This window comes from Petaurus breviceps, unplaced genomic scaffold (genome assembly GCF_028583685.1).
Source record: "Petaurus breviceps papuanus isolate PSGF00001 unplaced genomic scaffold, PetGlider_PUasm1.0 91041, whole genome shotgun sequence".
Classification (NCBI taxonomy): Eukaryota; Metazoa; Chordata; class Mammalia; order Diprotodontia; family Petauridae; genus Petaurus; species Petaurus breviceps.
In genome coordinates this window covers 7,503,976-7,520,474 of record NW_027187400.1, presented here as the reverse complement: position 1 = coordinate 7,520,474, position 16,499 = coordinate 7,503,976, and the positions used below count along the sequence as shown (strand labels likewise).

Sequence of the window (16,499 nt, the reverse complement as noted above, 5' to 3'; positions counted from 1 at the left end):
TGTGTGTGTGTGTGTGTGTGTGTGTGTGTGTGTGTGTGTGTGTGTGTAGTGGGTTCAGAACCCTTCTCAGACACTATTATGTGACCTTGGGCAAGTCATTTAATCTGTCCCTCAGTTTCCTTGTCTGTAAAATGGGGGGAGGTGTTGTTGGATTTTATATGTTAAATGAGAGGGTTGGATTAGGTCATCTCTAAGATTCATGGAAGTGCCGAATTTCTTTGATCCTCTGAATTTGTTTTTAAAACAAGGCAGCATTTGTGCTGGCAAAAGGTCCTCACCACAGAACTTTGGAGTTGGAAGACATCTCAGAGGCCACCCCGTTCAGCCTGGAGTGGACAAGAATCCCCCCAACAACACACCTGACAAGTGCTCCTCCCTCCTTGGCTTGATGTCTTTGACCTAGAAGGACCCCATTGGTCCATTCCGATGGTCCCAAAGCATTTTATTACATTAAAGCCTAAAACTGCTTATCTTCCAACTTCCACCCGTTGCTTCTAGGTTTGCCTCTGGGTGACTGCCCTTTAGATACTTAGAGATACCTATCTTGTCCTCCCTCCCTCCTTCTGTTCTCTGGGCTGAAAATTCCTACTTCCTTCCTCTGAGGCATGATTTTGAGATCTTTCCCCAGCTTGGTTACATTTCTTTAGTTAAACTCTTGCTTATTAATGCCCTTTCTAAATTGTGGCATGCAGAACTCAATAGAGCACTCTAGACATGTTCTGCCCAGGGTACAGTAGAACAGCCCCATCACCTAGACACTGGACCTGTCCCCATGTTGCTTAAGGCCACCTGGCCATTCCTGGCTGCTGTCACTACCACACTGCTGATTCCTTTTGTCCCCTTTCTGCCTCACATCTTTTAGACAAACTCCTCCCATCTTATACTTGTGAATTGAATTTCTTGAGGAACCCAAAGATAAGAGTTCATCCCAATTAAATTTCATCATCTAGTATTCAGCCTAACATTCTAGTCTGCCACCAATCTTTTTGGATCTTAAATTTCTTTATGCAGTGAATTTGTGAGAAAATTTAATGTGTTTAGAAAGACATGAGTCTGGGCCAGTTCCCCCTCATTTAATGGTTGAGGAAATGAAAGCAGCTTTTTCCTCTCCTATGGAAGGTCACACAGCTACTTGGAGGTATAGAATTGGTTCTTAACTCCCAAGTTTTTCTACTCCAAGTTCAATCCTCTTTCCATAATGCCACACAACCTGTTTTTCTTTTCTTTCAGACAGAGTCCCCTTCTTTCCAGAAACTTAAATGTTGCTTCTTCTAGTTATAAAGCCCAGCTTTAGTCTGTTCTGGACTCCTGTTTTTCACAGCAGCAGGAAGGGTAGCCTGCTGCCATTAGCCTTGATGGTTCATGTGTCCTGTGGCTGAAACGCTGGATGCTAATTTTGCAGCCTCTCCACCTTAAAAGAGCTTGCTGTATACTCTGCACTCCAGCCTCAAAAAGTATTTCATGTATGATGAGAGACTTTAACTACCAGAACACTAGCCTAGAGAGGAGTGATAATGTTAGTATTATTGTGTTGGTTTATTTGGGAAAGATCCGAAAAGAGTAGAGAAAGTGAAATGTGGCTTCTGGCTTGATCTGTCTCTAGGTTCTTAGTTTGATATGTTTGGAAAAACTGCCAGATAAGATTTTGACACTGTTTTATTCCCAGTTTTAAAAAGGCTTTCTCTCCCCTATATTCCTTAAGGGTCCACCTGCCATAACTGTTTATAGACTCTTTTAAGTGGTTACTAGATTAGGAGAGTAGGTCAATTAAAAAAAAAAAAAGATCCATTTCATATTGTTTGCTTAAAAGCTTCCTATTTTTTTCACAGTGATATTTCTACCTTTTCCCCCCACATTTTCCTCATACCTCATTATATCTGGAAACGGATTTTAACACTAGGCTTTATAACTTTCTAAATATTTCCATTTTCATGCTTGTGATATTATTATGTATCATTGAATCTACTCTTGAGTTCCCTAAACCCAGAAAGACTTCCTCCTCCCTCTTTTTCTTTTGCCTGAACTGCTCTCAGTTCTGAAGATCTTCCTGTTGATATTAACCCCTTGATTTTTGTCACTTTCTAGGCCTGCAGCCAAATAAATAATACTTAAGCACACTTGGACATATTATCTGCAAACTTCCAGGGGAGAGTAGAAGTTTCACAAATATAGTTAAGAGCCACAAAGTAAAATATTGTATTGGGTTACTTTTCTAGATAAAAGTGCATGCACTTTAGATCAAGTGATTGATGTCTTCTCTTTGCTCACTTCAGCTTACTTATTGTATTTGGCTTGTTTTCAAGGATTAAGTCCAGAGGATCTCTGAGTTAGCTCTTCCATAAGCTAGAGAAGGAAAATGGTACATACCAACAGTAGGAACATATCCTTTGGAAGGTGGTTTTTCCCTTCAAGAGTATCTTAAAATACCCAAGAGATGATTACCACCTTAAAATCTCATCTTCAGGTGCCCACCTAATTGTGAACTTAAGAAAAATCCTTAAGGGATGTTGTATTTGAATTTTACTTTAACTTAATTAACATATCCTCAGACTCAATATAGAATCTCTTTTATCATCTTCCTTGAAGTCACCGAGCCCTTTTATGGCCCTGTTGCTTATATCTTCTCCTACCCCATAATCTTATGGGTGGCCACTCACTATTGAGTTGTGGGATTGTGACATCAGAGGTAAGTTTTTCCACCCTCATCAGCTCTGTTGTCTTTCCCCTTCCCACCCCTACCCCCACCCCCTTTTTAAGTGGTTTTGCATTTAGTTGCCTGAAATGGGACAGTCCCATCACAGCATCCTGGGATCCATTTCCTGTCCATCGTAGGGGAGGTGGCCAGAAATAATCTTTCGTTATCATCACTGTTACCTTGTTCATCTTCAAAACATTTTCGAGCACCAAATAAACCTCCCAATGCCACTGTAAGTACTTTGCCTATGTCAGCAAGGAGACAGTTGAAGATTCTCCAGAGAGAATCAGAGATCTGTCCAAGGCTATGGCAGAGACCTCCTGTCGGGGCTAAGATGAACACTGTCTTGAGTCTTATGTATGTGACAGATGTATCAGGAACCAGATTTTCTCGTGTACCTTTCTTGCACTGACCATCTGTACTTTATGTGTGATCATATTATCTTTTTTAAAAATTCTCTTTGTTGCCTGGTTATATAGTAGAAATAGTACTGGGTAGGAAATAGTACTGAGCTAGGAGGCTCAGGCTTTGGATTCTAGCTCAGCTGTCCAGAAAATTGTGGATGGGTTACTTCATTGCCCTCCACATCAGTTTCTGCATTTGTAAAAATGAGGGGGCCAGGCAAGATCTCTAAAGTATCTTGCAGCTCCAAATCTCATGATACTATTTTTCATCTGTATAATATAACTATTTTATAGTAGCTACTCCAGGATGATGTTTATTGTTAGTGGTTTTTTAAGGTGAACTGGAAACTGACCAAAAATCAGATGTCTGATCAATGAGAAGACTTTCAAATAATTAAGGTTGTCTATACTTTTGCTATTTGATTTTTGGAATTCCTATCTTCTTAGCCTTGTGTCTTTGTCATACAAGTAAAAATACTGAGAAGTAATCTTTCTTGATTTCTTCAAGCCCATTGCTTGTTTGTAGCTTTTTATGTCTTTGGCTCAGAGATGGAATATATTTATAAGGGGCTCTATATTTTGCAAAATTGGTTAATGCTTGTTATCTAGTTTGATTCTCACAAGCTTGTAAAGTAGGTAGAGGTGAAGTGAGGTTAATAACACCTCCCTCACAAAGTTGGTGAGGAACAGTTATGATAACTTATCTACGTTACTTGCAAACCGTAAATTCTGTTCAGTATTTTATTTTGCTCCAGTTAATGTGAAAACGATTTTTAACATTCGTTTTTAAAACTGAGTTCCAAATTTTTTCCCTTTCTCCCTCCTCACACTTCTTCCTATATTGAGAAGGCAAGCAATTTGATATAGCAAACCTAAATTCTATGAAAATGCTAGCTACTATTAGCTATTATTCCCATTTTCCAGAGGAAACTGAGGAACCAAGAAATTGTGACTAGCTCTCCCCTAGGGCATGTAGTTTGTTTAGTAACAAAATAAGGGGTGACAGCCCTGGTCTCCTCATTCTTAATCCAGTGAGTTTTTTTCAACTCTTAATGGAGATTATTACAATCTCTTCTACATCCTCCAGTTCAGCTCACAGAGTTGTTCAGAATAACTGATACTGGTATAGAGGTTATAGTTGTTCACAGCAGCCCCATGAGGTGAGTGGCACACGTGTGTTATTATGCCCATTTTATAGATGGGGAAATGAGGCCCTGGAGGTCTTAAATGATCATCCACAGGCATGGCAGCAAGCAGCACAGCTGTACCTTGGAACTCAGGTTTTTTTTTAACTCCCAGGCTAGTAACTTCCTGCACCTCAGTGTTATTATGAGGAGAAAATGAGGTATGAAATGTGAAAATAGTTTTGGAAAATTAACTAAATAGCTTAAGATAGATTTTATTATCAGCTTATACATAATGAATAATAATATTCTTAACCCTAACAAAGACCCTACTCTGTCCCCTTACACCATGACAGTGGCCTGGAATTTGTGAAGAGAGTCAACATTGCATAGTGGATAGAATGCTGGCCTTGGATTCAGAAAGACCTGGGTTCACATCCTGCTTCTCACACTTAACTGTGGGACCATGGGCAAGTCACTTAACCTCTCCAAGCTTCAGTTTCTCCATCTGTAAAATGGGGATTATATCTGTAGCACTTACCTCACAGGTTTTTTGTGAGGTTCACATGATATAATGGATGCAGAAAACTTTAAAAAACTATATAAATATCAGTTATTAATTATTACCCAAGGTTCTGCCAGTGTAGCATAAGCTAAAAGAGATCCTACCAAGCTGGAATGGCGTTGAATATAGGTTCAGTAGCAAGTTGTTGATCTCTTGTCAGGGAACTGACTTAACATTCAGAAAAGGTCATTGTGGCTTGACTACCAGTAAGTGATGAATATTTTTTGAATATAGCAGCTCATGAATTCTTAAGACTGAAGAGGGGTGGAAATTTGCTTTGGTGGAGGGAGGAGTACCTTTAGTGATTAAATCATTTGCCCTTTAAGTAGAAGTAATGGGTATATCCTCCATCTGCCTTCCACTGCCTAGTGCTTCAAGATATAGTAGTGCTCAGATATTCTTAGCAGCTGTGTGACATTGGGCTAGTCACATCAAGCCTCTGAGGTCTTATGTTCTTGCTCTGTAAGATGGGAGGGGAAGTGGAGAGCACTATTAAATGATTTCTAGTGCCCCAACTTTTGTAATTCAGGGCCTATAAATTCACATAAGAAATGTATATGGATTTCCTAGCCTTTTAAAATATACTTTGTAGTTGTGGGATTGCATTTCCCTATATTGTTGAGCTAATGTTTACCACCAAAAGAGTAGTAATGATGATTCTATACTACATCTAAAATTCCAAACCTAAACTTGCCCCACTTGATCAAACCTGAAATTCCTTCTTTTCTTTTTTTGTATGAGCTTGAGTAAGAGTTCCACACCCACTTTTTTTTCCCCCTAAAACATTCTTACCAAGTTTCTGAGCTAGACATTTTCCATTGGGGGGGAGGGAGAGAGGATTTCACATTATACTGTAAAACAGTAGCTGTTGTTACCTACAAATCTTTGATTCTGGGTAGGCTAATTAAGTATCTAAGACATTATCCAGAAGTGTAGTTGAACAAAGTTTTTAGTTGCCCTGGTCTCTTTTTTTTTGGAGGGGGGAGTAATGGGGGAGGAAGGGTGATGGGGATGTTTCTGCATACTAAGATGAGGCAGCTCAGAGAAACCCTTGTGATTTCCAGCCCATTTCACCAGATAACTTGACAGAACCTGTATATTGTAGGAGTTTAGGTAAGGGAGAGAGACACACAGGCAAGGAGGCAAAGTGTCATGGTGGACTGGCCCCCAAATCCCAGAGTGAATCACTTCATCATCTTCATAGTTTCCAAAAAAGAGAAAAACAGTTAATAAGAACAATTTGGGAATATCTGCAGTATCCTTTTTTTCTGTGTTAACCTAATAATTGTGTGTTTCTGTGTTGCTGTTGCAGCATTCAGCTGCCCTTCCCATTCCCTGTCTGTCATCCCTCCCCTTATCCTTAATTGCCTGGCAAAATTTTGTGGTCATTTAAATATCTCTTTTGGTTATTGCCAAACTCTCTTCTCTTTTGCAAACAGGTTAAGTGTTTTCATTTAAATTGTAATTAGATAATGACCTTGTCCTTGGTTTAGAAAGAACTTTAGGAAATGAAAGTTAGGACCCTGCAACAATCTGAGTGTTTCTAATTTGGGGATAGGGCAGCTGACAATGTAGAGATGAGTAGTAATGGTATTTATGAGGAGGTGGGGGAGGAGGCATCCTGGAAAGTACTTTGGATCAGGAATCCATGAGACTTGACTTCTCCCAGCTCTGCCACTCTCACCTGGGCTAAATCATTTAACCCCAAGACTTGAGGTTTTGCCTCTGTAGAATGTGGAGATTAGATTAGATAACTTCTCACTCCCTTCCAGCATTGATTCTGTGAGCAATCTGTCTTAATTTCTAAGGTGCTGATAGAAAAAGTAGATTTGAGAATGATGAGAGTAGGCATCCTGTCTTCACTGGAGATCTGTAAGCAAAGTCTGGGTGATCATTTGTCAATTGTGTTGGAGCTGTGATTCTTGGTCAAGTCTGGGCAGACTCTATGGCCCCAGAGGTTCCTTCCAACTCTGATATTCAATGAGAAAGCCTTGAAAAGAGACTGAGTGAATACGAAACTCTCATAGACAACCAATAGTCATTTACAGACCAGGGCAGGGGCAGCTTGACTACCTTGTAAAAGCCCAGGAGGGGAGATAAAAAGGAGAAAAAACAGCTGAACCAAGGAAGTATCAACAGCCAAAAAGCATAGAACCAAGGCTAAAAGTGCAAAGCAAAGGAGTTGAGTTCTGTGGCTCCTAGACTCAGACACTGAAGTTTTCCACATGTAGCTTTTTCTGTCTTGTAAGGACCAGGTGACCTAAATGACCATTAGTCTGCTTGGAGAAAAGGTCAGGTTTTGAGGATTAATGGAATTACTATGGTGATAAGGTGGGCTAAAGGTAGTGGAAATGACAAACTTGTCATGATGCAGAAAAGGAAGCGTCCTTTACTTGGAAATGGAGTTAATATATAATAATTAATATAGTTAATAATTCAAAACATCTATAGCATTTGAAACTTTTCTTCCCATTAACCCAGTGAAGAGAATTACTGCCAAACACACAAGGAAAACCAGTCCTGGATGTCAAAGATAGGAAAAATACCATGGGAAAAATCAATCACATTTGGCAAGAGATAGGAACAGAGCTCAGTTAGGAAAGAACAGGTCGGGGGCTAAGGCCCCAGTCCTGACTTTGACATTGACTTTGAGATGGTTACTTCCCCTTGCTCTAATTCGTTTTGTTCATCCATACTGGAAAAAAAGGGAAGGAACCAGGTGATCTTTTGAACTAGGTTAGAAGGGTCGAGGAAAATTGATTTTAGGTAGCAGGGTCAGAAGAGTATTTAGGGTGGGGAGACAAAAAAATTACTGCCCTTTTGTTTGTGTTCAGTGGAATTCAAATTCAAATTTAAAGTTCCAGCATCATTAAGCCTAATAATTACATATTTTTCTTCATTTCATTGACTCTAAGAATAGTAACCTACAATAATAGGAGATTTCACCTTTCTGCCCTTGTTTTTAAGACAGAACGATTGAAAATGCCATGTAGTAAAACCTACAACTGCCCCCTGCAACTTTCTAAATAATTTGAAAGAAAAAAACTGAGAATCCTAAACTGTTTTTAACATTTGCCAGTCTTCTTCTCCCTCTTTGGATATGGCAGAAATCTTAGTTGATATTTAAAGCATAAGGTAAGGTATATTCATTAGAATTGATGCCTATCCTTAAGTATTAACTTTCTGATCTATTAATCTTAGATTATTTGGTATTTTAGCCTTTGTAGATATACTTCTAAACTTTAGAATATGTATACAAGTAATACATGTATATAACTATGTTGACATAAAAGATTGAATTTATTCTATCTTGTAAGGTTTTCTTCTTCCATAACATTTCCTAAGCCTTTTAGTTCTGTGAGATGGGCCCTTTTGGCCAAAACAAAGAACAAGTATGGGAATAAAAAACAACCTTCCTCATTAGATTCTGCTCTTTGGTCTTTAGGATGAGGTCAGTCTGAAAGGTGAGCCTTGGGGAACAAGTTGGAGGGCAGAAGTGGCAAACGTGCATGCCACCCATAAGCTCCCAAGGGCAGTTGAACTAAATTAAAACAATTGGGAAATATTTAGCAAAATAAATTAAAATGCAGTAAAACATAGATAATATTAATATGTTCCTTTCGGGGTCAACATGTGGCCCACAAATCTACTGTTTCTATTTGTGTGTACCTCCTGTTAGAGGTTGTAGGGCACGGCTTTGTCAAAGACAGTCTTTCATCCTCATGGTGGCACCACCATACTCAGAAATCTGTCTGAGCTGGCAATGTCTACAGATAAAATCTAACCTCTTTAGACTGTCATTTAAGGCCCTCCACAACCCCAGCCTGCTGGTCCAGCCTAGTCTCCTACCATTGCCTTCCCCTCTCAAACTCTATACTTATGTCAAATTGGATTGTTTTCCCATTTCCAGGCCTACTCCCCATCTCTCTTTTCCCAGTCCCCTCCTCCAGGAATGCTCTACTTCCACTCTGTCTTGTTGAAATCCTATCCATCCTTTGAGACTTCTTCTGAAAGGCTACCTCCTTCTTCATAAAAACTTTGCTGACACCAACCCTCTTTTATGTGATTGCCCTGTATAAAACTTTATATTGCAGCCAAACTGCATTGCTGAGTGATTTCCTGGTCACATCCACTCCCTTTCTGCCCTCCATGGTCTTACCTATGTTGGCATGCACTTCTCACTCTTCTTCAGCTGTTTCAGTCTTATTCCTTTAAGACCTAGATTAAGTTTTCTTTCTTTTTTTTTTAAGCAATTGGGGTTAAGTAACTTGCTCAAGGTTACATGGCCAATTATTTCTGGGTGTGGTGCTAAGTATCTGAGCCCTGATTCGATCCCAGGTTATCCTGACTCTGGGCCGGTGCTCTTACTTGCTGTGCTACCTGGCCTCCCCAAGTTTTCTTTCTTTCAACAAACCTTTCCTAACTTCCCAAGCTGAAAGTAATATTTGCCTTTTTAAAAGTTCCTGGGTCTCTGCCTCAAGTGCATTTTACCTTATGTTATATTTGGTTTCACACACTTGTATCCTCTCTTACGAGACTGTAAAACTTCTGAGGGTAGATACAGTTATTTTTTAATCTTTGCATTCCCAGTACCAAGCACAAGCTTCTGTATATATTAGACACCTACTAAATAAATGCTGACTTGCCCTTCTTTCCCTGACTAATAAGACACCTCTTAAGAGGAAGAATCAAAGTGAGGGTCCCTTTTTGTATCCCCCCAGGCTAGTCCGGGCCCTTATGTATAGTTGGGATGCAGTAAATAGCTGTCTAATTTAGTGAAAGAACTGCATTTCTATATTGTGCCCCCAAAAGACTGATTCCCTAAGAACACTGAAGTTGTGAAGTTAGTTGTTGAAGAAAAAATCAAGTAGGTGAATGGTACCCACCATCAAGTGGTTGAGCCAGGGCAGAAGGATCCATAGTATTTGGCAAGTCTATGGTCATTTCTTCCTGTTCCTTTCTAAGTTTAACACTGAATTTTTCTTATTGCCTTCTAATCCCAACACACTGTCATCATTTGAATGGCTGTCTTTAAATGATGAAACAAGATACTGCATGCTACATTGGGATCCTGCCATGCCTCAGAGGGCCTGGGCAGTGGTAGATAACCAAGGCACACCTATTTTATTCATTCCAGAGCTGGTCCCCCCAAATCCTGGAAATAAATATCTTTCCATTCTGTTTCTTAAGTTTCTTTCGGAATATTTCAGTAAAGATGCTAATTCTTCTTCAAAACAAATAGAGTTGGGGTGGCTAGGTGGCACAGTGAATAGAACACCAGCCCTGGAGTCAGGAGGACCTGAGTTCAAATGAGGCCTCAGACACTTAACACAAAAACTAGCCTTGTGACCTTGGGCAAGTCGCTTAATCCCAATTGCCCTCCAAAAAGAAAAAAAAAACCCACAAAAAATAAATAGACTTCTTGAAATGGAGGAAAAATATTTTAATGAAAAGTAGTCTTTCAGATCATCATAGGGATAAGTGTTCCCTATTTCAGTTCATGAAGAATCTTGCCAGATACTTGTTTTGACTTTTCCTTCCAATTGCATATTGTTTTCCTGCCACCTTGCTAGAAGATTTAATGCCCTTTAGTGAGAATGAGAACAGAGTACTCATGTGGACAGGAACAACAAAATGAAACGGAAAGGTGCCCAGAGTTCATGAGTGTCATTTTCTGATTGGCATGGATTTCTTGATTACATGGCATTCCATCCCACCCCTCCCCACCCCAACCAATAGAAGCTTCTGCTGCCAGAATAAGTGCTTAGCAAAAGTGTCACTTGGAAATTAACTGTGTTTGACAAGTAAATGATGTTCTGCTGGGGATGTCATATCATTGAATGCACTTAATTATCTTCAAAGGCTCTTCACTACCTGATCCCTCTCACCTATATAGTCTGAATCTCCATTAAAAGTCCTTGTCCATTGCCACATTATGGTCTTTGAGGTGACCTCTGGTTGAGTCAGTCGTGAACCCAAGCTCTGGTGGGTCCTGTTGTGCTGGAAAGGCTTCCGTGGAGGCTTGTCGATAACTCAGTAGCTCATTCAAAGTTCCCTTCATCTCAGACTCTTTTCTCTGGTGTGCCTTTTATCTCCTGGCACTCAGAGACAGCTCCCTCTCCAGGAGTTCTGCAGCACTGCCTGTCCTCCAGGGTGGCACTGGGGCACGCTCCTTGAAGCCCACTGCTGCTTTCAGACCCTCCTCCTGCCACGTCTCTTCCTTGGAAGGTCACCCCTTCACATTTATCACTGTACAGATCCTGATGGCAGCTGTCTGCTGGCTCTCAGGACACTCTTGCGCTTTCTCAGAGAATGCAATCTTAGTCTTCCACTTCACCTCACACCTGCTGTTATACTGGGAAACTTCAGCATTTTGTATTGATGCCCCTGAGATAACCTGGCCTCCTCACCCTCCATGACATACACCTTTTCTCCATGCCATAGGGATACTCACTTTAGCATTTCCTTTGAGTGTTCCATTTCTAGAACTCCGAAATTCCATCTAACCCTTTGAAATTCCTCCCATCCCCACCTCTCCCTGTGTCTCATTCTTTTCTCTCCCCATGATCTTCAGTCTCTCTGTCCCTCAGTGCTTTTCCAAGCTATTTCACTTTCTTCCTTTTCCAGGCTTGACCTTATCTTTAGCCAGTTCAGCTTTCCACTGCCCTCCATTCTTGGATTCCTCAACTTAGGTCCTTTCTCCTGCCTTGCCAAGCCCTAGAAGTAGATTGCCTCCCACTGTCTGTTTCCTCCACTCTTACCATGTGCCTGTGAGTGAGAGGAAGTTGTACTGAGTAGATCATTTATAGATTTGTGATGTAGTTTCAATTGAGCCCTAACTGCCACCAGCCAATCTTTTTACTGTCCCCTCATTGACTCTCTTGTATTTCCCAGAGGAGCATTCCAAACCTCCCTTCTCAAGTCCTCCAAAGACAGCTTTTCCTACTCTGTTCTCAGTAGGACGAACTTCATTATATTCATATTACACTCATTACTTTAGACCATTCACCCTGAGGGCTCTTCCTCTCTTTTGCTTTAGGTCTCAAAACCCCCTATCTCTATTGCCTCCCTTAGTCTTTCACTAAAAGCTGGCCAATCTCTTAGCCAGAGCCTTGTCTTGTGCCTGTGATTCTGTCCTCTTCCAACTTACCTTGTGAATGGTCTCTGTAATCATTCTTCCCACGCACGCTCCTCGACTTCAGACTCTGCTTATCTGTTGGCTCCTTCCCTGCTCCCTACAAACATATGCAGGACCTCCCCTCAGTCTTCTCTTAATCACACCCCCTGAAGCTGGCATCCTGTTTTTCCCTTACATTGCAGCATTCCTAGAAAAAGACATCTGCATTTATGCCTTGCTGTCTCTCCCCTCATTTCCCCAACTCTTCACCAGCCAACCTTACGTGCAACTGAAACTCTTCTCTTTAAGGTTCCTGATGCTATTCTGATTGTCAGATTTACCAACTTTTTGTCACTCTTCAGTCCTCATGATCTCTTCAAAGCATTTTATGGTGTTGACCACCCACCCTCTTGGACACTATTCTCTGGGTTTTCAGTCTTACTGCTCATTCAGTAATTTCTCTACACACATATATCAGGTCGGTCCAACTCTAACATCTCAAAATCTTTGTGGTTTGTGGACATATTAAACTCACCATGTCTGAAATGGAATTCTGCATCTTTCCCCTTCTGATGTCGTGGAAGGCCCCATCATCCTCCCAGTTACCCAAGTTCACAGCTTAGGTGTCGTCCTAGACTGGTCACTCTCCTACCCCACAGCCACTCTGTTGCCAAGGTGCATCGGCTTCCCCGCCTTAGCTCTTTCCCACACTCCAGTTCGTCATCATTCGCCTGTTAAAAGTGATCTTCCTCAAGTGTAGTTCTGACCATGTCACCGCCCTTTACCACCCCCCTCCTCGACAGTTCACTAAGTTCCACTGGTTCCCTCTTACCTCCCAGGTCAAGTAGAGAATTCTCTGGTGTATAAGGCCTCTATACTCCATTTCTTCCACCTCCATAGTTTTGTTGGTACCTTGCTCCCCTTTACAGTGACCCCGGACTCCTTGCTGCTCAGCCTTCCCCCTGACTTTGCCCCATGCCCCATCCTGGGCCTCCTGGCTTCATGTCTCAACTAAAATCCTGCCTCCTGCAAGAAGCTTTTCCAGCACCCTCTCGGTGGTAGTGCCTTCCCTCCGAGATTGCCTCCAGTGTGTTATTTGTGCATAGTTGTTTGCACGTTGTCTCAGAGAATTAGAATGTGAGCCTCTTAGGATAGGGACAGCATTTGCCTTTCCTTGTATCCCTGGCACAGCGCCTGGTACCTGGTAAGCACTTAATAAATGCTCACAGGCAGATGAATGGATGGTTGGATAGATGGATGTGTGGATGACTCATGTTTTACTCCTGTGGGTTCAGTGACCACTTTTATGAAGATAATTCACAAGTCTAATATCTGACCCTGGTCTCTCTCCTAAATCCTGTAACCATTTCAAACTCGTTGTACCCCGACCTGGACTCATCTTCTTTCCCCTTAAGTCTATCCCTGTTCCAAACTTCCCCATTTCTTTCAAGGGTCCAACCATCCTTCCAGTCACCCAGTTTTGCAGCCTTTGAATTTTCTTCGACTCTTCACTCTCCCTCACCACCAAGCCTAACCACTTGCCAAATCTTGGCAGTTCTCCCTTCATAGCATCTTTTGTACCTCTCAGTCTCCTTCCATCCCCAACACCATCACTTGATTAAGGCCCTCATCACTACTCACCTGGATGATTGTGGGAGTCTCCATGTTGGTTTCAGGGCATCTAGATTTTCCCTTTTCTATCATCTGTGCAGCTACTAAAGTGATCACTCCCCTCCTCAAGAGACTGTGATAGCCTCCTGTTGGCTCTAGGGTAGAATACAATCTCCTCTGTGTCTTAAAGCCCTTCTCCCTTTGGCCCCAGCCTACGGCACCTTGCATCATGACCAAAATGGCCCCCTTGGTGTTGTGTACAGTCTGTGCCTACCTCTGTGAACTGCCCCCCAGCCCCATGCCAGCAGAGTTCTCCCTCATCACTTAAACCTCTTGGAACTCGGGGCTTTAGTCAAGGTGCTCTGGTGTCATCTCCTTCAAAAGGCCTTTTCTGATCTTCCTTCCCCATTTTTTGTTCCTGCCACCAAATTGCTTGGCCCTTATTTTGTTTTTATCTTATATTTGCATAATTGCAGATATGTTTATACTCCCTGGTAGAATATTAACTACTTGAGGTCTAGGGGCTTTTATGTTTATAATCCTTGTACTTAGCACAGTATTTGGCATGTAGTAGGTGCTTAATGAACACTTGTTGATTTTTTTGTGTATACCCCCACAAGGCTATTAGGCACTTAAATGTTTGATGAATGAATAATTTCCTTTAGCGAATTGAATTTATCCTCTATTATTTCAGCATTGAAATGTATATTAAAACTCAAGGAAAAATTATTCTGTACATTTCAGACACTTCTAACAGATTTTTAGTACATTTTTAAAAACTTGAATTTCATCTAGTACAGAACTGATAGGGGTAGCAAAATGGATTTTGGGGGGGTATTACTAGATATATTCTAAAGATTTACTCAGCATAGGGCAGTGTAAGTGACCAGAGAAATCAACAACACTGGGCTTGCTTGAAAAATATTGTCCTTTCCTTAGTCTTATGTATTTTGAGATAATAAATATGAGGTATGTATACTAACTTCAGGATCTTAAAAATATTTGAATGAATGAATGAATCTTAGAACTACACAGAACATTGATCATCCAGCATCTAGTTCAGCTTTCTGGAGGAAGCAGCTAAGTCCAAACTGGACTACTGATTTTTTTTTTAAACAAACATTCCTCTGCTCATTCCTGACTTTAGGATCTTTCTAAGCAACAGAGCCAATCTGAATTGGAACCCAGGTCTCCTGATTTCCTGGTTCTGATCCCATAGGTCTTCTCTCATCCTCTCTTATTCCTGTGTTTACTTAATCTGTGCTTCCTTTTTAGTTATGGGCAAATCACTTTCCAATTCTAGGCTTTCTTTACATATTAAAATGAGGGTGTTTGGTCTCTAAGACTCCTTCCAATTCTAACATCCTATTATTCTATTTTATCTCCTAAGAGAATTGGGAGAGAAAAGGATCTTAGAGAGGCAGGGAGAATTAGCAAGGAACATAGCCAAATGCTATATGATTTTTGTAAATGTGCAGTATTTTTATCATGTCTTAATTCTCTAGGAAGCTTGTAATTGACATCTGGTCCCTAAGTTCCTTTCACTACCCTTGGCTATTTTGGATGGCTGTTTGGTTTTTATTTGCCTGCAGATTAGCATTGAGTGGCCAGAGGAGAAAAGGAAAAACAGACTGAACTCTTGAAGCATGCACGGATATGCATCAAGAACTTCACGGACTCTGCAAACAGATGTAAAAGGGGTGGGGAAACAGCAAATTTGAGGCCTTTCAACCATGACATTTTCCTCTAATGAAGAACAGCTTGCAAGCTATAATTTTGAGAGTGTTGCACTATTTTGAAGCCAGACAAATAACACGTTTTTAAATAGTGGTGAAATTTAAATGTTTTAGCCACCCTAAATGTAGTTAAGTACTTTTGGTCATTGCCAGACTTGGCACAGAAGTATGTGTCTTGTCTTGATAATAAATGGGACTTTAAGTAAGAAGTAGTTTTTAAAAAACTGAGTTAGGTGGGTTATACTAGCATTTCCTTTTATCCTTTACATTCTTTATTTTTATGATGTACACCAGAGGTGTCAAACACACAGCCCATAGGCCTCACGTGGCCCACAACATTCTCAAGTGTGTGCATCCTGAACTAGTTTAAAATCTAATTGGAAAATGTCTAGCAAAATAAATAAAAATAGAGTATAACCTAGAGAATGTTAGCCTGTGGTTTTTCAAGTCGCTCTGCTGCCTACAGGGATCCTTACGTACGTTTTGAGTTGTCACCCTTGGTGAGCACAGTTATTTAGATCTTTCTCTTAATCAGTAATAGTGGATTTTCTTCTTCTAGCTCTTCACAACTGCCATTGCATTAACACTTTTGTTTTTTTCTTTTCTTTTGCAGTACATTTTTATACCTGAAATTCCTGGTAGTGTGGGCACTTGTGTTGCTGGCAGATTTTGTCCTGGAGTTCAGATTTGAATACCTGTGGCCATTCTGGCTTTTCATCAGAAGTGTTTATGACTCCTTCAGATATCAGGGTTTGGTATGTTTACTAAAAATTATTTCCTACTACAATGTACATAATATATAATAAATTTCATTTCATAGTCGTTTCAAGGGAAACCTCTACTGGCTGTAATGGAAATGTTTCAGGTAGATCTTGGTAGATGGGCACAAATCGAGTTTCGTTACCTTAGTCTTCCACCCCAGTATAGCTCCAAATGGCATTTTGCTTCGTTCCATGAGGCAAAACCAAAACTCCTTAGGAGTTTATAGAAATGAAGAGACTAGATGCTCTTTCCTAAGAATCTTATGACATTCTTTATCCTTTAGTCTGATAGAAGGAAATTGAGGGGCAGAATTGGGTTCAAGGAGTTGGGTCTAATGATTATCTTGCTATAGTCAAAAGTATTGATTCAGATCAGGTGAGATAATGAATTTGTAAGGTGCCATTATTATCAGCATTCTCATTATATAATCACATATAATATATATATATATATATATATATATATGTACACTCACACATTTGTGT

At 40.6% G+C, this 16,499-nt stretch overlaps 1 protein-coding gene across 3 annotated transcripts in view; it reads left to right on the top strand.

Annotated features, from left to right (window-relative positions):
• Nucleotides 1-16,499, top strand: part of MACO1 (macoilin 1) — an 81,452-nt gene that overhangs the window by 6,000 nt on the left and 58,953 nt on the right. For all 3 annotated transcript variants that reach the window (XM_069079072.1, XM_069079071.1, XM_069079070.1), the window contains one exon: nucleotides 15,866-16,007. Coding sequence is in view for 2 of the 3 variants with exons in the window: in XM_069079071.1 (XP_068935172.1) it covers nucleotides 15,866-16,007 (142 nt within the window). In the remaining variant the exon portion in view is untranslated. The remainder of the gene's footprint in view (nucleotides 1-15,865; nucleotides 16,008-16,499) is intronic.